The 21317-nt window shown below is 47.4% G+C and overlaps 5 protein-coding genes and 1 long non-coding RNA gene across 35 annotated transcripts; 3 read left to right on the forward strand and 3 right to left on the reverse strand.

Annotated features, from left to right (window-relative positions):
• Positions 1-35: 35 nt before the first annotated feature.
• On the forward strand, positions 36-6063 carry LOC120641422 (phytoene dehydrogenase-like). 20 transcript variants are annotated; one of them, XM_039917549.1, is made up of 17 exons: positions 37-327; positions 443-503; positions 604-710; positions 1045-1113; positions 1198-1252; positions 1328-1375; positions 1500-1657; positions 1786-2024; positions 2201-2291; positions 2365-2493; positions 2582-2735; positions 3078-3172; positions 3252-3503; positions 4177-4213; positions 4378-4440; positions 5284-5371; positions 5437-6063. In XM_039917549.1, exons 1-13 carry the CDS (start codon positions 136-138, stop codon positions 3435-3437), a joined length of 1584 nt encoding a protein of 527 aa, XP_039773483.1. In that variant the 5' UTR covers positions 37-135; the 3' UTR covers positions 3438-3503; positions 4177-4213; positions 4378-4440; positions 5284-5371; positions 5437-6063. The 20 variants fall into 20 exon arrangements, with proteins under 20 accessions (XP_039773489.1, XP_039773493.1, XP_039773491.1 ...); XM_039917550.1 differs by having other exon boundaries at positions 5284-5349; XM_039917555.1 differs by lacking the exon at positions 4177-4213 and having other exon boundaries at positions 36-327; positions 2365-2484; positions 5678-6063.
• Positions 4323-7347, reverse strand: LOC120641420 (calcium-dependent protein kinase 12-like). Of its 2 annotated transcripts, none has more exons than XM_039917535.1 (8): positions 6144-7319; positions 5840-5983; positions 5600-5752; positions 5380-5486; positions 5131-5298; positions 4920-5047; positions 4567-4666; positions 4323-4496 (listed from the first exon to the last, which is right to left on the reverse strand). In XM_039917535.1, the coding sequence occupies exons 1-8, from the start codon at positions 6901-6903 to the stop codon at positions 4437-4439; spliced, it is 1620 nt and encodes a 539-aa protein (XP_039773469.1). In that variant the 5' UTR covers positions 6904-7319; the 3' UTR covers positions 4323-4436. The 2 variants fall into 2 exon arrangements, with proteins under 2 accessions (XP_039773469.1, XP_039773470.1); XM_039917536.1 differs by having other exon boundaries at positions 4330-4496; positions 5600-5740; positions 5807-5983; positions 6144-7347.
• A 252-nt stretch (positions 7348-7599) lies between these two features.
• Positions 7600-21189, reverse strand: LOC120641428. 4 transcript variants are annotated; one of them, XR_005662269.1, is made up of 5 exons: positions 21087-21189; positions 19172-19274; positions 12610-12950; positions 11556-12443; positions 7600-7844 (listed from the first exon to the last, which is right to left on the reverse strand). It is a non-coding gene; the product is annotated as an uncharacterized LOC120641428 (long non-coding RNA). The 4 variants fall into 4 exon arrangements; XR_005662270.1 differs by lacking the exon at positions 21087-21189 and adding an exon at positions 19485-19613; XR_005662271.1 differs by lacking the exon at positions 21087-21189 and having other exon boundaries at positions 12645-12950; positions 19172-19579.
• LOC120641426 lies at positions 12206-19974 on the forward strand. Of its 4 annotated transcripts, none has more exons than XM_039917562.1 (3): positions 12206-12472; positions 12712-12845; positions 19495-19974. In XM_039917562.1, exons 1-3 carry the CDS (start codon positions 12338-12340, stop codon positions 19739-19741), a joined length of 516 nt encoding a protein of 171 aa, XP_039773496.1. In that variant the 5' UTR covers positions 12206-12337; the 3' UTR covers positions 19742-19974. The 4 variants fall into 4 exon arrangements, with proteins under 4 accessions (XP_039773496.1, XP_039773497.1, XP_039773498.1 ...); XM_039917563.1 differs by having other exon boundaries at positions 19510-19974; XM_039917564.1 differs by having other exon boundaries at positions 19552-19974.
• On the reverse strand, positions 13719-16987 carry LOC120641425. Of its 4 annotated transcripts, none has more exons than XR_005662265.1 (4): positions 16433-16986; positions 14427-14492; positions 14230-14308; positions 13719-14118 (listed from the first exon to the last, which is right to left on the reverse strand). XR_005662265.1 is itself a non-coding variant. In XM_039917561.1 (4 exons), exons 1-3 carry the CDS (start codon positions 16910-16912, stop codon positions 14297-14299), a joined length of 558 nt encoding a protein of 185 aa, XP_039773495.1. In that variant the 5' UTR covers positions 16913-16987; the 3' UTR covers positions 13719-14118; positions 14291-14296. The 4 variants fall into 4 exon arrangements, 1 of the variants encoding a protein (XP_039773495.1); XM_039917561.1 differs by having other exon boundaries at positions 14291-14308; positions 16433-16987; XR_005662266.1 differs by having other exon boundaries at positions 13719-14308; positions 14427-14904; positions 16433-16987.
• LOC120641424 lies at positions 13962-16115 on the forward strand. The gene is made up of 4 exons (XM_039917560.1): positions 13962-14145; positions 14270-14362; positions 14458-15299; positions 15383-16115. Exons 1-4 carry the CDS (start codon positions 13998-14000, stop codon positions 15965-15967), a joined length of 1668 nt encoding a protein of 555 aa, XP_039773494.1. The 5' UTR covers positions 13962-13997; the 3' UTR covers positions 15968-16115.
• Positions 21190-21317: the final 128 nt, after the last annotated feature.

Here is a 21317-nt window from a genome sequence, read left to right on the forward strand (position 1 = left end):
AGGTGAGGTTGAAGACGTGAACATTCGACTCCGCTCGTGTGTGGGGTATACAGACGAACACCTCGCGCCTCGCGGGGACAAACCAGCCACTCGTCGCCGCGCGCTCCTCGACTCCTGGAGCTTCCTGCGGACGGAATGTGTGGGTGCTCGGCTCTCGTCGCCGGAGGTCGGCCGCCTCCGTCCTCCATTCCTCTCCGGCTCCGCCGCCGCCGAGGGAGCTCCGTGCGGGCAGAGGTCTCGCCAGGCGGCGAGTCCGAGCGGAAGAAGGTCGCCGTCGCGGGCGCCGGCTGGGCCGGCCTTGCCGCCGCGCACCACCTCGTCAAACAGGTTCGCCTTTCCCTAGATCTACTGTGAATCGTAGTAGCTCGTGGATTCGTGGACACATAAGAAGTGTGCTAGTTCTGTTCATTGCTGCCAATTCGCAACTTGTTTTGTTGATCAGGGGTACGATGTCACGCTTCTCGCCGCAGAGAACGGCCCAACCGAGGAGGTTGGCCTCAGAGGTATTTCAATCTCCAGTGTACTGTATCAGGTTGTACTTGTACATTTCAATTTGGTGCCGGTTCTGTTTCAGTAATTCATTCATCGTGGCGTTGCACATAGGATTCTGGCATCCGTACCGCAACATCTTCGCTTTAGTCGATGAGCTGGGGATCTCGCCTTTCACGGGATGGAATAAAGCGGCCTACTATTCTCCAGAGGGACTTACAGTAATTTCTCTGCTTCATTTTCTTTTGCTCACTCGTTCACTGAATTATCGCAATAGATTATAGTCAATGAATTTCTCATAATAAATCCAATGAGAAATAAGTCGTGAATGTCTCTACAGCTTTTCGAATTATTTCTTTGGTGGATTTATTACATATATTAGATGTCCATTAGATATTAGAAGGAAAATTCTCAGAAATTTCTTTTAGACTACAGCAAGTCTCATATTATTTTGTACTGACTGCACTATAGTCTGGATTTAAATGATCTTATTATATGCTAACGTCCCTCCTGCATAAGATATAACTTAAATCCTTATGATCATCGATCATGTAGGTCGAATTCCCCATATTTCATAACCAGCCACGGTTACCAGCACCCTTTGGAGTCTTTGCATATCCAGAGGTACGTTTTCTTTATATCTTGTTCTGCTTATCATTTTATCTTATTCTAAATTAGTCATAATATCCTGAATTTTCTTGGTTGCAGTTCCCTAACCTTCCTTTGATTGATAGGTTGACATCAATTCCTGTCATAGCTGCAGGTACGGTGTCCAACTGTTCAGCTTCTGTTATACATCAGCTCACTTCCTAACAAATTATGTGTTGCTTTGGTCCAGTCATTGACTTTGACAACACAGACACTGCTTGGAGGAAATACGACTCAAGTAAGGAAGTCTCATTGTCTATTACATTTTGAATCTGCCAGCTAGCTCAGAGTTGACCACTTGTACGACGTGTGTTCATGACTAGTTACCTTTCTCAAATTATTGTTGGTGTCTTCATCTGCAGTGACTGCAAGAGAGCTTTTTAAGATGTATGGTTGCTCTCAAAGGCTCTACAGGGAAGTCTTTGAGCCAGCTATTCAGGCAGCCCTGTTTGCTCCTGGTGAGCAGTGTAGTGCAGCTGCAACACTGGGGATGTTGTACTATTATATGCTCTCTCATCAGGTTCTATGCTCTTCAACATTATCAATGACTGTTTTAATCCAGATGATACTTTGATAAATGAAACTTTATCATCTTATTGTCTCTTTGTAGGTCTAGTTTTTTTAATGATTGAATTCCCTACTTTTCAGGAAAATTCTGACTTCTTGCTATGCCGTGGTGACGTAGAAGGAAAATTTTTCTCTCCCTGGCTGCAATCATTAGAGATGGAAGGCTTAAAATTTGTACCAAACAAAGTTCCATCAAGCTTGACTATAGATACGGATAGTGGATGCATCTCTGCTATTGTCTGTGGTGACGAGATATATAAGGCAGATGCATTTGTTTCAGCCATGGGACTCTCTTCTCTACAGTCCATTGTCAAAAACAGGTAATAACTTTTGTGGCAACTCCGTAACTGCATGGGTTCTGGTCAGTTTTGCCTTAGCTTCCTAAATCAGTAATTTTGGAAGCTAAACATGGTAAGAAACTATAGTCTTGTAAGGAGCCATAAGTTTCACAACTTGGAATCTGAAATTAATTTACATGCTTTTATGACAAGTAAAGTCCATTCCTATGGTCTCATCGAGAATTCGCCAATCTTCTTCACCTGTCTACAGTCGACGTGATCTCTATAAAATTATGGCTTGACAAAAAGGTAAGCGTAGTATGCATTTCATCTGCTAACTGTTTACACGTTGTGCCCCCAATAATTTGATGAAATATTACAGATCACAATTCCAAATGTTGCGAATGTATGTCCTGGTTTTGATGATTCATCTGGCTGGACGTTCTTTGACCTTACCTCAATATATGATGATTATTACGAAGAACCAATGACAGTAGTGGAGGTTGAATTTGTATGTTCAAGGCCACCTTTATTCAAATAAAAAATATACAGCATTTCGGCCAGGATGTATGATACACTTGCTAATTTTCTTTTTGCAGTATAATGCTAGCCGGCTGATAACTCTAAGTGATGATGATATTGTCTCTGAAGCTTCATTGCATCTTATCAAGTGCATACAAGATTTTGAGGGTGCTACTGTGATCCAAAAATCAGTCAAAAGATCTCCTAAATCTGTAATCAACTTTCTTCCAGGTGAACTGATATCATGATCTCATTTTAATGCAAGCATTTAAAAGGCCACTATTCTTGATAACTTTCTGTATGTCGTAATTAAGCTATGAATCTATGATTAACCATCATTCGTGATCTGTAATGCTATACTCTAGATCTTTTCAGTGCTAGTGTCCAACTGTCCAAGCAAATTGAACGTTAGCTGTACATTCATGCTGTGATAAGGACCAATAATCACAATAACAAAATCCTATTTTTGCGGTATAAGCACATCTCAAGTTCTGGTTTAGAATGTTGTTTCAGATTATACCATGATATGAGGAATATTTAATTTTGATACACGGAAAAATACATTTCTTGCAGGTTCTTACAAGTACACACCAAGAGGATCAACTTCATTTCCGAATTTGTTTATTGCTGGTGATTGGATTGTCAACCGACATGGGTCCTTTTCAAAAGTGAGACATAATATTTCACGAAATGATTAGAGTGACAATGAAAGTTTGTGTTTATGGGCTGATACTTTTTTTGTTGTAGGAAAAAGCATATGTGACTGGACTCGAGGCTGCTAATAGGATGGTAGACTATTTTGGCACTGGGGACTTTGCCAAAATAATTGCAGTTGAAGGAGATGAGCCTCATATAGAGACATTGCGTAGTCTCAGCAGAAGAGCCAATGAACTGAAGTCACAGATTCCTTTCTCGGAGTTCTTTCTCCAATGATGTGGTTCGGGTTTTTCCATATGACTGTTGACCGATGCCCATTGTTTGTAGGCCCATATGTAAAAGGTCAGCCAGTTCTCATTTTATTTGCTTTATTTTTCTATTTTAAGAGAAAAAAATATTTCTTCAGTTATGTAGAAGGTCAGCCAGTCCTCTTTTTTTCCCTTTATTTTTTGTTTTAGGAGAAAAATATTTCTTCTGTTTTGTTCATTTGCCTGCCAACCTTTGGTCTGGGATCATGTGTTCCTCATTACTTTTTTGAAAGCCTTAATACATAGTCTTTAAAACGGGCTAAATTAAAAACTGTTAGAAATAAAAATGAGGGTTGAGGGAAACAACAACTTTTTTCTCCATATGCAATATCATAGGTTAGTTTGCACTTCATATTGGAAAAAAATAAATTATCTAATATCTTCCCGGCAGTGCAGCTTACATGGATTTGATGGTGTGGACACACAAGCTTATGTATGCACTGTTAACAAAGTTAGCTACTTTCCTGATGAATTCCAGCTGCTTTGGGTGAACAAACACCTAACAGAAATTATGTTGTCCTGCCCTTGTATTTTTCATTCTTTGCTGGCAAATGGCAATGCAATAGCATTTCCCAGTTCGTATGCTGCACAAATTATGGTTTACCATGAAGTATATAATTTTGTTTAAGCGTATTTTTTTCCTTTTCCTGGCCTCTATTTTGAACATGCTTAATTTAAACAAAGCCTAACAAAATGTATTTTGTTAGTGAAAGTGGCTTGCACAGGTTTATCTCGTGGTTTCAGGTAGGCTATATATCTTTTTGAGTAGTATGATGTCAATATTTAAGTCTGAACATTTTCTCTCTTGTTGCTTATTCGGTTATAAACAAATTTAAATAGTAGTGCTGGACCATAAATGCATAAGCAACTTGTTCTGATTAAACTTGCATTGTTGCTTGTACTTGCAGTATTTGTTGAAACAAACATATATATACAACCTCTTCCATCATTAGACCAGAGAGTTGTCTCAGGTATAACTTCCCTTCCTCATCATTTCCACAAACTCTTCATAGTCGATATTCCCATCCTGTGAATTCAGTGGGGGCGATGATTAAATCTATGCAAATGGAACTGGTTAGTCAGAAGAATATTCTTACCTTGTCTCTATCAACTTCGTCTAGTACTTGTTTGATGCTTGCTTCATCACCCATTCCATGCTCTGCCATGGCTTGTTCCAGTTCGTCTCTTGTTATGTACCTGCAGTTGTTATGTATGTTGTCTCCGGTTAATCATACTAAACCTTTTTTGTTTTTATTAATAATGATTCCAACCAAGTGAAACAACAAAGTGAAGGTAGCATGTATTGAGCATTGTTAATTTGTTATATGAACAAACTGAGTGGCATGTAATTTGCCTTTACAAATTCTAGCATTTTTCAATTACATAGCTCTTCATCAAGATGATGCGTGGAAAATAAATTAATTTCTTGGTTGGACAGAATTAATTTTACCCGCTGTTATCTTTGTCAAAGTATTGAAATGCACGGATTAAATCCTCCTCCTTTTCCAGTTTATGTTTATTCATCATGGCAGTAAGGAACTCCGTGTAATCAATGCTGCCACTCTTGTCCACGTCAACCTGCACCAACATATGATTATTGAAGCATTTCATATACTTAACTTAGTGAAAGGCTGGAAATGAAACGAAATAAGCAATCTTACTGCTTCCATAAGCTTCTGAACCTCTGCTTCACTAATCTTCGATCCTAGCTTTCTCAGTCCTTCCTTCAGTTCTTCGACTGTGATCGTGCCACTCTTGTCTGTATCCATGTTATTGAACATCTGCTTCAATCCCTTTATCTCCTCTGGCGATAGGTTCTCCGCGATCACCTTACCATGGAAGGAAACAATCTGTCAACTCAATTTGACGCAGGCGAAGAAGTAGTTATTCTTCTTGTTAAGGGTATTCACCTTGAGTGCTAGTTGCTTTAGCTTGTTCATTGCCTTGAATTGCTTCATTCTTGACAGGACCGCGCTATCAATAGGTCTGTCAGGTGCATCTTTGAGCCACGGATGTTCTGCATAGAGTAGTCATTCATTTGTTTGGGATGAAATATGAGCCATACAGATGCAGATGAAGTTTGCATTCACAGCTGAAGCGATATATGAACAGGCAGTTAAAGAGTGATACGTAGGGCCTGTGCTGCAGTAATTCGCTTCTGAGGATCTCTGTCCAACATTTTCCTAATGAGATCCTTTGCACTTTCAGATATGGAGGGCCACGGGAGGGAGCTTAAATCAAGCTGGCCGAACAGTATAGCATCAAATATGCCCTTCTCTGTTTCTGCTCGGATATGTGCAAATACTGACAATTAGGCTCTGATGCTGAGGTAATGTAAGTATGTTAGGATGAAGATGTCTGAACACTCACCTGCCCAGAAAGGCGGTGACCCACACAGAAGAATGTATAAGATCACTCCGGCGCTCCACACATCAATTTCTTTGCCGTAATTCCGGCGCAGTACCTCTGGCGCCACGTAGTATGCACTCCCCACAATGTCCTTGTAAACGTTACCTGCATTGGTTGTCTATAGTGATTAGGTTTATTGCAACTTCTGGCCCCAGCTTAAGCTTGGAAAAAGAAATCTTTTGTTTGGGATTGGTATCGTTAAGCAGAGAGAAGTGTGCAGTAGTATGTTGTTTGTGATGAAGCAGCTAATTAATAGGAACCGAACCTTCTTCGATGAAGACGGAGAGGCCGAAGTCGATGGCCTTGAGCGGCGCGTCATCGGCGGGGCTGGCGAGCAGGAAGTTCTCGGGCTTGAGGTCGCGGTGCATGACCCCCATGAAGTGGCAGACGTGGACGACGGTGAGGACGTCGCGGCAGACGGCGGAGGCCTGGCGCTCCGAGTAGCTGCCCTTGGCTGTGATGCGGTCGAAGAGCTCGCCGCCGGTGCAGAGCTCCATGACGAGGTGCACGGCGTCGGCGTCCTCGAAGGCGCCCTTGAACTCCGCTATGTTGGGCTGCCCGCTGAGGTGCTGCAGGATGGTGATCTCCCGGCGCATGTCCTCCACGTCGGCGCGGCGCACCAGCTTGCGCTTGGACACGGACTTACACGCGTACTTGAGCCCCGTCGCGCGCTCCGTGCACAGGTACGTCGTCCCGAACTGCCCGCTCCCTAGCTTCCGCTCCAGGTGGAACAGCGTCCGCACGTCCACCATCGGCCGCTGCAGCACCGGGCCCACCTCGCCGCCGCCGGACGACGCCCGCCGGCCCATCATCGACCCCGCGCCCGATGACGGGAAGGCCGGCCGCCGCGGCCGCGGCAGCGTCTGCGCGCGGCGCGAGCCCGTTCCCGAGGATAGCGGCACGTCCCGCGTCTTGTGCTCGTGGGGCGGCCGGTACTGCGGCTGCGACCACGGCCGCCGCGGCGGCGGCGGCTCCTCGGTGATGGGTATCTCGTGCTCGTACGTCTTGGTGAAGCAGTTGCCCATTGCTCCGCCTTTCTTTCTGGGTTCGTTTGGACAAGGTCGACAGCGGCGGCGGCGACGTCGAGCCGCCGTCGAGGTGGCAGTTACGGCCTTACGGGGAGACTGAGTTGAGGACTTGATGAGGGGGGATTTTTCCTTTCGCGAGCAAAAGGATGGACGAGGATATGAAGGCTGGCAGGAAAAAGAAGGGGAAAAAAAAAGCTTTGACGTGAGATGCTCAGCAGCTGAATCCCTTTGCTAGCTGTTTTGCTTTTGGGCCGGGGTTTTGTTCGAGCTTTATTCCTTGTTTGGTTGCCTCCAGACGGAAAAGAAGATTCAGGGAATGCCTGGGAATCACGCTATCCTATTCCTATGCATGTATGCAGAAGACAGTGCGCGCGCGGGCGATTTTTATTTATTCGGTGTCGGTGATGGAGGAACAGCTGGTGTGCACACGAGAGCCAAGCCATTCCCCTTTTTGTTTGAGACTTGAGAGACTTTCACCTTTTTTTTTTCTTTGACAGGCGAGACTTGAGAGACTTCAGCGTCACCTGAGAAAGAAAGGAAGAAATTCAGGGCACAAGTTTTTTTAGAAGAAAAAAAAAATTAGGGAGCAAGTACAACTGGGTAATGATTCGGCCCATGGGCGGAATCGCCTCCCGTCCCAGCAAACTGGCCTTGGCAAACCGCTCGCGAGACGAGTGACGTACTCCCTACTGTCGTTTTGTGAACAGCACACAGGCCTTGTTGGAATCACAAATTCACACTGGAAACTATCGCAATCCGAGCTACTTAGCAGTTAAAAGTATTTCACTGTGGCTGTGATGGGCCATCCTCGCTCTAACTTTTTCAGCTTTGACATTAACAGCTGCGTTTGAGAATAGACGCAATGATACCCGGAGCAGTAAAGTGATGGTAACAGCCAAACATGTTTCACCTCCATCCTTGACGCATGCTCAAACCACCTTCGTGGTGTGGTAAACCACAGCCGGGTGGTGGAATGCACTCGCCTAATCTCAGAGGGTGAGTACTCGAGGGTTAGCTAGGATTAGTTCAACCTCGCTCAAGAACACGATGAACACAGCAGGTTTAGAGTGGTTCGGGCCGCCGGAGCGTAATTCCCTACGTCCACTATGTGTTGTATTATCTTGCCTCGAGAGAGTCTGGGGATCTGTGTTCTAGCGGGCGTGCTCTCCCTTTTATATGTCCAAGGGGAGCACGTACACTGAGCGGGGCCCCGACATGTGGACCCGGTGATGTATTATAAACTACACTTTGGCCTTCAATGCTTCAGATCCGGAGATTTTGTCGTCGGCTTCCGTGCGTAGTTTCTGACCAGGGATAGTCTTGAGTTGTCCTGTCAGAGTAGAGTCTACCATCTACAGCCGCGCGTCGAGGTCATGATGAAGCGCCGAACTGCTGACTCAGTCCACTGTAGCAGCGTGCACTTTTGCTCCAGTCAGTAGCTGGTCATCATGACTCGTCGCCCATGCGCACGGCGCAGAGTTTTTAATGTTTGTCTTGGTAACTGACGAGCCGCTTCGGTAACTGGCGATCCACAGTGTGGACTGACAAAGGCTGCCCCGTGCCCAGAGGCAGCAGAGCCCGCCTCAACCACTCGCACTTAATGCGGGTGGGCGAGGGAGCTTCCAGCGGAAGCCTTGCGCCCGCGCCCGCGTCTGCGTGACACGTGGCGGCTCCGAACCCCTCCCGAGCAGCTAGCTGAGCCGAGAGCTCACGGGGTCCGGATAGGCACGTGGAGGTCCCGGACCCATCTGCGGGAGTCCGGATGGCACGTGGAGGTCCCGGACCCACCTGCGGGGTCCGGGTCCGCGTCCACACCTGCGGGGGTCCGGGCCCGCGGCCACAGGTGCTGAGCATTTCCACCTCTGGGACACGTGGTGACACCGGACCCGTCCCCGAGCGGGAAGCGGGTCCGGGACCGTTGGTCCGGTGAGATGGAGTCGGACCCCAGGGGTCCGGCTGCTCAGCTCCTTAGGGCATAGTTACGGATAACTACGCGAGTCTTGGCATAGTAGGAGTGGGTACCCCAGTTGCAGGGTACCGACAGAGGCCCCCGGGCCCGCCTCGGGAGAGGCAACGAACCCGCAGGTGGGGCCACTACTGTGAGCAACTTGGCTGCTTCTGGCGCCCAGCGGTGCGCGCCGCAAGGGTCTTGTCCTGCGTCGTCCATCCTTTGGGTCACCTACTGCATCATCACATTTGGACCTGCACATGACTCAAGGTAGATGTTTAGTAGCGTGCCCGCGGGTCCCAAATCCTGTTGGTTGTAATCCTTTGAGATAGACAGCTAGGTTCAGTGAACGGAGCTCAAGGGGCCGGCCTTTAGGTTAAGAGAAAGTCCGGACCTCCAGGTTCCCAGTCCTAGGTACTACGGCACTCATTCACAGGAGGTGGTGCGTGCAGGCTTAGTGTACGGAACCAGGCTAAGCGGCTACACGGCTTCGGACCTCCCTGGAGAATGAGTGCGCTTCCCTGAACCTGCAGGTTCCCAGGGGTCCGAACCCCTCTCTTCCATGAGGGGTCTCGAGCTAAGTCACTAACTAGCCAACTCAATTCGGACCACAATCACTGTACAAGAGTAAGAAGCCACGTGGGGGTTAGCGCAAACAGAATGCGTAGATTGAAATTGGAATATAACATCCTTAGAGGCGAACTGAGAATAAACTTTTTCTTTATAACTAGATGTACATGAGATGTGCGATGTAAGCCAGAACACGGGTTTATTAGGCCGGAGCTGTCCGGACCTCCGGGCCCCCAGTCTTAGGTACTACAGTACTCGCCCTAGAGAGGTAGAGCATGCAGGCTTAGGGTACGGAACCAGGCTAAGCGGCTACACGGCTCCGGACCTCCTCGGAGGGTGAGTACGCTTCCCTGAACCTGATTCGCAGAGGTCCGGACCCCTCCACGGGGGAGGCTCACCGGACTGGACCACACGAAAGTACTACCTAGTTACAAAGGAAAATATTTTATTCTCAGCTGGGCCTCTAAGGGTAGGACTTACAGAGATGTAGTCGAGGGCGCGACCGGAGTCGGCTTTCCGCCGGAGAGAGCCACCAAAGTCGGCTTGGTGCGACCGGAGTCAGCTTTCCGCCGGAGCGGGCTTGGTGCGACCGGAGTCGGCTTTCCGCCGGAGCGGGCTTGGTGCGACCGGAGTCTGCTTTCCGCCGGAGCAGGCTTGGTGCGACCGGAGTTGGCTTTCCGCCGGAGCGGGCTTCCACACATGACTGAGGTATGCTGTGAGCTGGGATTTGCTGCTCCGCCGCTCGCAGCTTGTGAGGGGCCCTTGACGGGCGCCCTGACTCTTGTCGACGTGCAGCGCGCGCCGCTGCCGACGGTGGCTGCTCCACGGGCACGGTTGCCCCTGGCGCAGGAAGGCAAGAGGCGTGTGGCGCGGATGACGCCACACCCTCCGTCATCTCCACGTCGTCATCGTGGTGGGAGTGCTCAACCACCCGAGCCATGGAGATGGGCAAGAGATGAGCTAAAACTAGCTAAAGCTTCCCCTACCTGGCGCGCCAAATGTCGTGGTGTGGCAAACCACAGCCGGGTGGCGGAATGCACCCGCCTAAGCCCAGAGGGTGAGTACTCGGGGGTTAGCTAGGATTAGTTCAACCTCGCTCAAGAACACGATGAACACAGCAGGTTTAGAGTGGTTCGGGCCGCCGGAGCGTAATACCCTTCGTCCACTATGTGTTGTATTGCCTTGCCTCGGGAGAGTCTGAGGATCTGTGTTCTAGCGGGCGTGCTCTCCCTTTTATATGTCCAAGGGGAGCACGTACACTGAACGGGGCCCCGACATGTGGACCCAGCGATGTATTATAAACTACACTTTGGCCTTCAATGCCTCAGATCCGGAGATCTTGTCGTCGGCTTCCGTGCGTAGCTTCTGACCAGGGATAGTCTTGAGATGTCCTGTCAGAGTAGAGTCTAGCATCTGCAGCCGCGCGTCGAGGTCATGATGAAGCACCGAACTGCTGACTCAGTCCACTGTAGCAGCGTGCACTTTTGCTCCAGTCAGTAGCTGGTCATCATGACTCGTCGCCCATGCGCACGGCGCGGAGTCTTTAATGCTTGTCTTGGTAACTGATGAGCCGCCTCGGTAACTGGCGATCCACAGTGTGGACTGACAAAGGCTGCCCCGTGCCCAGAGGGAGCTGAGCCGAGAGCTCACGGGGGTCCGGATAGGCACGTGGAGGTCCTGGACCCATCTGCGGGAGTCCGGATGGCACGTGGAGGTCCCGGACCCACCTGCGGGGGTCCGGGTCCGTGGCCACAGGTGCTGAGCATTTCCACCTCTGGGACATGTGGTGACACCGGACCCGTCCCCGAGCGGGAAGCGGGTCCGGGACCGTTGGTCCGATGAGATGGAGTCGGACCCCAGGGGTCCGGCTGCTCAGCTCCTTAGGGCGTAGTTACAGACAGTGGCGGAGGTAGGATGGGGGACAAGGGGGGCTGAATCAATGGAGTTGTTAATTTGTATGAAGATTTAATAATGATTTAATGTTTTTGCTACAGTATTTTAAGTGTGATTAGTTGCTTTAGGGGGGCTGGAGCCCCCCAGCCCCCCCTGTGCATCCGCCGCTGGTTACGGATAACTACGTGAGTCTTAATATAGTAGGAGTGGGTACCCCAGTTGCAGGGTACCGACACACCTCAATTCCTATTGTTCCTTTTGACGAAAGCGAACGACCACATGGTGGCTCCCGCCAAAGTCAAGGATAGAATCACATGTATTTACTATGACCTGCTTTGGTCCTAAACCCTAACAAGCTTCCAACAGTTGAGGTGACGTTAGACCGACGGGTACACACGTCTTTTTTTTTGAACGAACAACACCGAATGTGTTCTACTGGTATAGCAGAAAAATACAATGTTATGTTTCTAAGAGGTCATAACCAAGCAACACAAAGAAAAAGAAAAGCCACAAAAAACACCGGCGGGTTGGATTGGGCACACACACCCCTAGTCTTTTTGGTCCTTTTATTTTACCATCCAATGCCCCCAACCACCTTTCTCCCCACTTTGTTCATTCATCTTCATTTTTAAGTCATTGGCTCTCTACTAAAGACAAGCAAGCAAACAAAAGTTGCACAATCGATGGTTGAGAAGAGTAGACGGAACGGGACCCATACCCAACCCAACCTATCGTTCTCCACTGGAAGTTCATGGTCTGTGGCTGTAACTTGTGCCAAGGTTTTATCAGCAGCAAGATAGGTGGGTGATGCAAGATCCTGCAGATAAAGATGTAGCAGAGTGTGTATATATGAGGTGACCTGGCTACACCTCAAGTCCTCAACCTAGCCGGAAACAACTACTCCGGGGCAGATAAAAGGGGGAGGTTGAGTGCTTGACCGGCCGTGCCGTCTCTCTTTCTAGTTGCCTCCTCTGCAGCCAACAAAGACCCTGCTTCCCAGAGGCCGGAGTGGAAACGATCATGGCGGCAGTCCCGGTTTACAGCATCACAAGGGCCGAGATCGACGAGTTCTGGAGGAGGAAGGAGGTGGAGGCTGAGGAGCGCCGCCTCGCTGCCGAGAAGGAAGCTGCAAGAATCATGGCCAAGACACTCAAGGTCAGTCCTTGCAGTTGACCAACGAACTGTATCTTTGCGTTATACAGCAGTACAGCCTACTTATTAGATTTCAGCATCATGTCTAACATGTTAGAAAAATCATAGGAGGCAGCCAAAAAAGATGTGATGCATCTTACCATGATCATGCTTTTCAAGTCTTGTTAAGACTTACGATCATGTTTTTCAACTCTTGTACTGTTATGATCGCGTGACTTGGTGAACCGATTATTTGAAAGCAGATGGAAGACTATGCGCTCTTTGAACAAATGATGAGGGAGATTCTCGAGGGGAACACAGGAGATGGGGCAACAGCATCCATGGTCCCAGCTGCCACTGGTGGCACTGAGGCACGGATCATTGGCATCAAACACTGGTAAACTCTTCGCAGGATCATATGCCACCCAATCTCTCTCTTTTTGAACGAAAGCTATCTTTTCTTTATGCTGCTTTCTGTAGTTGTGCTGTCGGTGGTGCGCACCTGTGACAGAACCGCTAAATTAAAACTCTAATTGAATGTAATGACCGTCATTTGAACACATCGGGCTCATTAGCTTAACGGCTTAATTTTGCGATCCTTTCTCAACCCACGTCCCGATCGAAACATCACCGATAGTCCCACGCGAAGGTGGGCGCATATGGTACAAGCACGACACATATTTGAAAATACGACAAAAATACATAATACTTTAAATTTTACAAACCAAGTACGAATAAAAACATAATTTACCAACTTTGCATTACTGAAACTGGGTTCGACTAGAGGAAAGGGGGCCTACGACTAACAAAAGTGTGCCCTAGGGAGATCCCTAACTAGACGTCTGGCTCCACAACCTCCCATCCCTCTGCATCCCGGCGGATGAACTTGGCGCAGCAGGGACAGAAGTCTACGTCTGCGTGTCCTGAAATAATTGTGGCAATAAACCCTGAGTATACTAATACTCAGCAAGGCTTACCCGACCAGTGGGTATAACTTAGCCCACATACCTAGACATGCAAGGCTTTTGGCTGGTGATTATTTTGCAGAAAACAGCAACTAAAGTTATCCCTCACTTTCCTTGTTTTAGCCCAAATTCTATATAAATTAACATAGTCTAATATTTGCATAACCAAATCTAGAGCAAACATAATGTAACAATAAATGATATTCCCTCCGTCCGGGAAAGAATGCAAGTCTAGCTTCTCTCACGCAGACCAAGAAACAAGTAAAAAGACCAATATACCCCTAGTACTAGTACAAACAAACCAATTAAATATTGTTCTCCTCCACACAACAGTACTGTATACATCAATATTTTAATGGAGACGAGAGGGTTTCTCCAAACAACAGGTCACTGTATACATCAATATTCAAATGGAGAAGGGAGGGCTCAAGCGCCAGATGACTAAAAGAAGTTACTGGAAAGCTCTACAGCTAACTTCACAGCCTACAGAATGCAATTTGAAATCCCGCCATTTCCCTCTCTTCTTTGGCCTATAAAAGGCTGCTAGCTATAGGTTCAACGTCATTTTCATCCATTCAGCATCCATGGCTTTAGATCTCAACAAATCACCACCACATGATGAAGAGCTTTTACCAGACCTCAACAATCCAGTTGATGATGAAGAGCTTTTGCAAGAGGATCATGATCTTGATGGAGCTGAGTTTGCTGGCAGGCAACAACTCATCAGTCCAGGTAAGTCATGACTCAAACTCTCTCTTAACTGATGAATACTGTACAATATGATTTTGACATGAACAATTCCTCCAACTTCATTACCTTAACCTCTGGACTTCTGCTATTGATGAACATAAACCAGTTAAAGGTGGAGAGGCCTTACCAGATCTCAATGAGCGGCCTGCAAATGTGGAAGAATTTTATCGAATCCAAGAGGCACAAGGAATCAGCTTAGGTAATGAGTTGTCACTACAACAGTATATATTGGACATCGTTCAACATAATTTTTTTTACTGTACCTGTAAACATAACAGCCAACATAATTTGTAGGCAATGATGGTTACTTCGAGGCCCCGGAGCAGGAGCTGCATGAGTATGGCACACATGTTGCGGATGTAGAGATCGTATTTGACGAAGAGGAGTTGGAGGATTCACCCAACGAAGAAGATGAACATGCAAATGGAAGTGCTAGAACTCGGTCAAAAGATCTTAGTGCCACTCAAAGACAACAGATATACGAAGCTTTGCTAGTGAGAAGTAACCATGGAAAACTAAGGAGAAACGCTACAAAAATAGTTGCTGAATTGTTCAATGTCAACCGTCATGCAGTATGGCGTATTTGGCGACGAGTGAAGCAATGCCGTGCAAATGGATTACCAGTTGATATTAGCTCAAGAAAGCCTAAGAATAGTGGCCGTAAAAAGGTTGAGGTGGATCTGTCCCACATAGCAGCAATTCCTTTATGCAAAAGGAATACCATAAGGTCTTTAGCTAAAGCTGCAGGTATAAAAAAATCGACAATGCATCAGCTGTTCAAAGATGGGTTACTAAGACGGCACTCGAACACATTAAAGCCTTATTTGAAGGAAGAAAATAAAAAACAAAGGTTGAGGTGGTGTCTTTCTATGTTAGATCAGCGCACATTACAAACTGAACCAAAGTTTATTGACATGGAAAACATCATCCACCTAGATGAGAAGTGGTACAATGGCACAAAGAAGGATAACACTTACTACCTGCTTGCACAAGAGGAGGATCCATATAGGACTGTCCACAACACAAATTGCATTCATAAGGTGATGTTCTTAACTGCAGTAACCAAGCCTAGGTATGATAATGCAGGCAACTGCACATTTGATGGAAAGATAGGCATATGGCCTTTTGTCCGAAAGGTAGCATATCCAAAATGCTTCATTTCGCAGATTTAGTTTATGTTATTCAGATTTCAAGCTAACATGTCTATCATTACTTGTAGGAACCAGCACAAAGGAGAAGTGGTAACAGAGCAAGGGGCACACTAGTCACCAAGACAATGAAGGTTGACAGAGATACAATACGGTCCTATATGATCAGTAAAGTGCTGCCTGCTATTGTTGCTTGTTGGCCAAAAGAAGATGCAGGGAAAACAATTTGGATTCAGCAGGACAATGCACGAACTCATGTTCTAGTTAATGATGAACAATTTGCACGTGCAGTAGCCCAAACCGGGCTTGACATCCGCCTCATGAACCAACCTGCTAATTCCCCTGATATGAATGTTCTAGACCTCGGGTTTTTTGCTTCTCTTCAGTCGTTCACATATACGACAACCTCTACAAATATAGATGAGTTAATTGCAAATGTTGAGAAAGCATATTGGGACTATGATGCATCCAATCTCAGAAATGTTTTCCTCACACTACAGGGTTGCTTGATTGAGATTATGAAGGCTGGTGGAGGGAACAAGTACAAGATTCCTCACATGAACAAAGAAAGGTTGGAGGCCATGGGCAGTCTTCCTAAGAGCTTAAATTGTGACCTTCAACTTATTGAGAGTGTGAAGGAGTCCCTGGGTGTCTAATTGCATTGGGTGCTACCGGTTTAGAACACCACTCAATGTATGTATATGAACGTACATGTACATGTGTATATATGTGTGTATATGAACATAGTTTTCTCACTGTATGGTACTATGATGCTCCATGTACTGCTAATGTGATGCATCTTACCAACAAACCATAAATCACTCATCGTCTGTGTCCCAATTGACTTATTCATTCAACATGAGCACTTCATTATTCCATATAAGCAATACAACATCCTACAGAAGCACTACATTATGAAACATAAGCACTGCATCGTCCTAGTAATGTACAGAAGAAATGCATCATCCTAGTGTGCGACAGAAGTACTGCACCGTCCCACATAAACAGTTCATCATCCCACAAAAGCACTACTTCATCCCGCACAACAAACCATCATCCCACATGAACACATAGCAAAAGTACTACTCCTAGTTGCATTTGAAGAAGGCGGGCACCATAACCTTGTAAAAGCTGATGAAGACGTTATGGTACACTGGATCGATGCCAGCAAACACCTTGTCCAAGCGCGCCTGCACCTCCGGGGGGAGCTCCACGCCCGGAGCCCCCTCCATCCCTGGAGCCTTGTTCGCGGTCACCTCCATGCCCGCAGCTCCCTCCGCATCCACCTTCATGCCCGTAGCCCCCTCCGAGGCCACGTCCTCCATGGCATCTTCGTCCTCCGAGTCGGGGGCGAAAACCTCACCCTGGCTGTTGATGTGGAAGCCAGCACGTCCGATTCGCCATCCGCGCACAACAATCCAGCCTCCTTCCCCTTCTAATCGACCTCCGTGCCCATCAATCTGGTCTCCGTGCACGGCCAGCTTCCTATCGCCGCTGCGTCCTAGCTCGTTGCCTCCATGGATGTGCTGGTGGAACTGGCGGCTCCCAAGGCCGCCCGCAACCCCGCCTCCGGAGATCCAGCCCCGGCCGTGTCCAGCCATGGGGACGTAGGATTAGATCAAATCAGGAAGCTAGCTATCGGATTGGGAAGAGATGAAAAATTAGATGGGCAAAAATATGAGAAGGCAGGTAGGCACGGAGGGGATTTATTTGGACGGATGGGCGGATGCCGTGGTCCCTAGCCGCTTCGGTCGTTTGTCGCTGCAGATTTTTTTGTCGATGTTTTTCTCTCTCCGCACTTCCGTAGGCAGCAGGCCTTTGGTTCTCGAGTATTCTGACCGTACATGATTTTTTTTACTGAATGGTTGATCCCACACTAGTTGTTGTACCTATAGTTGCATGTTTTCATGGACAAATTTCAAATCCTACAATTGCGTGTTTTCCCGGACGGAGGGAGTATCAAAGTTCATCAATATGGGTATAACCGTTTTTCTCCAAAACAATACTACGCTGCGACGCAGTGACCAAGGTGCTCATATCCGAGAGCGACTGACGGCGAATCGATTCGGTTTAACCTTGCAAGGTGGACCTAACCAACACGGCACGTATTTGCCCCGTCGGACTATACATGCCAACCATTCCTCTCCCCGCCTCGAACTACAGGAACCAGCCCAACGACATATGGTCAGTCGAGCTCAACGTGAGACCACCAAAAGTAAACAATGCATCCCCATTTCTCCGCGACTACTCGATTACCCCAGGAGTTGGGTGCGGGTTCCTGTACTTTCGAAGCAAGGCAGTACTCGGCTTACCGGTTTCGACTACCTCCTACTCCCGGTATGCGGTTAGTACAGTTCAAACATGATCAGCAGGGCCAACAACGGCTCGGTCCTTAACCGACACAGGCGGAACTACACTTCTCCTGCCCGGTCTCAAGTTCTAATCTTTCTTTCATTTCAAGACTTCCACCCAAAAATTAGTAACTCATATCTGGCAACATAAAAATATCATATATCTCGCGAGTAACCAAGAATTACTCGTCTTCTACTGAACCCTATCTAGCATAGCATTTCTACCGTCCTATACATACTAGTACAACTCAAGGACGCCTAGGGTTCATGCAACTATGGTTTCAAACAACTCCTAAACGTAATGCATAAGCAATAAATACATATATATATGTGTCATAATTTAAAATTAATAGGATGTGCACAGGGACTTGCCTTCGGGCTGCTGCACTGAACTGGGGTCAGACGGGCCTTGGGCCGGGTGCTCACAACTCTCCTCTTGGGCTTGCGTCGGCTGCTCCTGCAGTGCCGCGATCACCTCAAATACGGCGCCCTCAGCTGCGGATGCTACATGTATGCATATGAAATAAATGAGTGCAGCCCAAAGATGTAACTATTTTACTTTAACTGAAATATCCTGCGGACTGTCCGCGCCCAAGTGGCGGACCGTCCGCCGTACTATTCTACCGACCCACCAGAGACAACAACGTCTCTGGAACAACTCCTAATTCTACCTGCGGACTGTCCGGCCCCCCTTGGCGAACCGTCCGCAGTTCACGTATTCAATCCACCAGAGACGTCAACGTCTCTGGACAAAATCCTAGACTCTACTGCGGACTGTCCGCGCCCAAGTGGCGGACCGTCCGCAGTTCAATCCTGCAAACCCCCACCAGAGACATCGTCTCTGGACAAACTTCAAGTTTCAACGGCGAACCGTCCGCTCCCCTATAGCGGACTGTCCGCAGCCAACTTTGCTAAACTACTAGAGACAACATCGTCTCTGGACGAAAACTATTTGACCGGCGGACTGTCCGCACCTCCCAGGCGAACCGTCCGCGATACCTAGCTTCTGACCCTCGCCACAGGCGGCAGTAAGTGCGGCGGCGATGGCGGCGGCTGTTCTCCGACGCCGGCGACGCACCACGGAAGGGGAAAAAGACCGGGAAGCACAAGGAACTCACCACGAATCCATTCCCGTGGTCGGTTCAAGTGGAGGACGACCGGAGAGGCGGATCGGCGGTGGAGCAAGCTTCAAGCACCTCCAATGGTGACCGGTGGGGGTTGGGCGATTCCGGCCGGGGAGAAGCCGAACTGGGGGTTTGGGAAAGTGGAGGAGGTGCCGAGGAAGGTTCCCGCACGAGGAATCGAGGTTTGGTGGCCGGAGGAGGGAGATCGATGGAAAAGGCACGACGACGGCGCGAGCGCTCGGCTCCGCTCGGCTCTGGACGAAGTGAGGAGGAAGAGAGAAATGACGAGTGGGTCCCACATCCATCCAGATAAATATCTGGGCGATGCCTGGCGGACTGTCTGCCGGCCCCAAGCGAACTGTCCGCGAGGCAGGTGTTACAGCACCTTTCTAAATGCCAAGGTCCATCACCCTTTAGAAGTTGATGAGTGGCCCAGTGTGTGGATAACAATCTGTATTCCACTCCATCCAATTCCTTAGTTGGATTCCCTGTCACAATGGACCAATGGTTTTGAGCAATATGCTATCAAAAATATGAGAAATATATGCTAATTCACTAGACTAAGGAACCAAGAGTCAATACAATATGTAGATCGTACATTGGTATATTTGTTACAAAAATGTTTCTGATGATGCATTACCAACATGGTTATTTTCATACTACGTGTATAACAACAAATTTGTAACACGGTTCCATACTTATATTCTGGTGCTTCCGTCCTAGGAGAAGAATCTTAAATATCCAAATGCATATGGCATATGACAGGCCACCTTCTTCTCCCACTGGGTGCAGGTGGACAAGAAGTACTTATGCTTATCTGAATGCACCCGCACTATCCATGGATGAGATGGGTGGAAGCAAGCATGCTATCACACATGTTCCGCAGGAAAGATGCACCATGTTCTTCTCATCAACTCCATGCCAGCCATATTCTACTGCTTTTGCGATCTTTTAGGTGTTCATGCCAAGGATAAGCTGGGACATTGGGAAATCAGGAAATACAGATGTGATTCATGCGTCAGTACTTTGGGTCGCATATGCTGCACCACATTGTTTCTCATTTGGTATTGTATATCTTCCCGTACTGCTTACTAAACCAAGTAATAAATATAGATAACCATGTTGCTTCATGTACAAAGCAAGACACTAATGAGAATTTGTCAACACATTGCCTGGTGCTACGTTCTATCATCTGAAATTCTGAATCCTTGGCTGCTTGAAGTATGTATGGTTGCAACATTGCTTCTATTCAAGTTTCAAAGTATATACGTGTTTGAAATCCACAAAAAAGTGATTACTCAGTCCTCCTGTGTATTCTCAAAAATTAGTGCTAACAAGTTTGATAAGTTCAACAAGTTCGTGAACCTGAGGGAACAATAATAATAAAAAAAAGAAATAGAGTTAATGCATGTACGCTAACATGCACTTGCCAATTATTCTGTTGCATTTTTTTCTTAAAGAAAAAGATAAACTAGCAGAAGTGGATATTCATATATCTGCAAGCAAGGACATTTCTTCACGTTAGCAACATCCTAAATTAATATGCAGCTATTGAGCAAGTTAGGTACATGGTACAAGAAGTCAATGAAACGTCATATTTTTAATCTGCTTGTTATATCAAATTTCCCAACACAACCTCTCCCTTTGTTTCTTGCAGTGCCCCTATCTATCCAAGACAGCATTTAAAATTTGGAAGAGTCAGAAAGCACTCTATCTATCCAAGACAACATATTTTATAAAAAAATAGATAAAGGAAAACCAGCCTCTGTTTCCATCTGGTGGATATATACAGCCATGGGTTACAAAGAGTTGTTAGCATCTACAACTCAAATGAGGGACTCAAAACACAAGAAAGAAAATTAGAAAGATACTAAAAGCAAGCAGTCTGCCTAGCTACAGACTGCAGGAAAATCACAATCAAATTTCATTCGGATGAAAAGTAATCTCTAGCACAAAACATAACTGGCCTTAAATTTTTTGGATTTGTTCCTCATACTTGATCTGGTTTGCCCAGGCTAGCTAATGAATGAGTCGATTAAACAACCGTAACTACCAGTCGGTCAATTGATTGTCCCAAAAGACATCGAAATGGTACAAGCAAAGGCAAACGATGAAAACCTAGAAGACGGGGAGTTCACTTTACTCTGCAGCCAGCCCCAACCAAAAACCCCTCGCGACAGCTGAAAAGGATCGTTCCACCGGAGCTTCACGGGGAACGCAAAATTGTGCAGAGAAAAATAAAGGGAACGCAAAATTGAGAAGAGAGAAAAAAAAAAGAGGCGGCGATCCGGACAGCAAACCTAGCTGCGGTTTGCAGAGATCGCCCCTCCGAACGAGTGGATGCGCGGCGCGTAGCCCTCGATTCCGGCGACCCGGCGGCTCGGCTCCGTGCGTTACGGCGTCCCTTTCGCGGTCGGCGGCTATGGGGAATTTCGCGTCAGGCCGGCAGCCGAACGTTTTGCGTCCATGGGCTCGGCCGTAGTAGTTTGGGCCTGTAGGCCGAGGTTGTCCAAGCGCAACGAAGAAGCTCC

Source organism: Panicum virgatum, chromosome 7K (assembly GCF_016808335.1).
Source record: "Panicum virgatum strain AP13 chromosome 7K, P.virgatum_v5, whole genome shotgun sequence".
NCBI lineage: Eukaryota > Viridiplantae > Streptophyta > Magnoliopsida > Poales > Poaceae > Panicum > Panicum virgatum.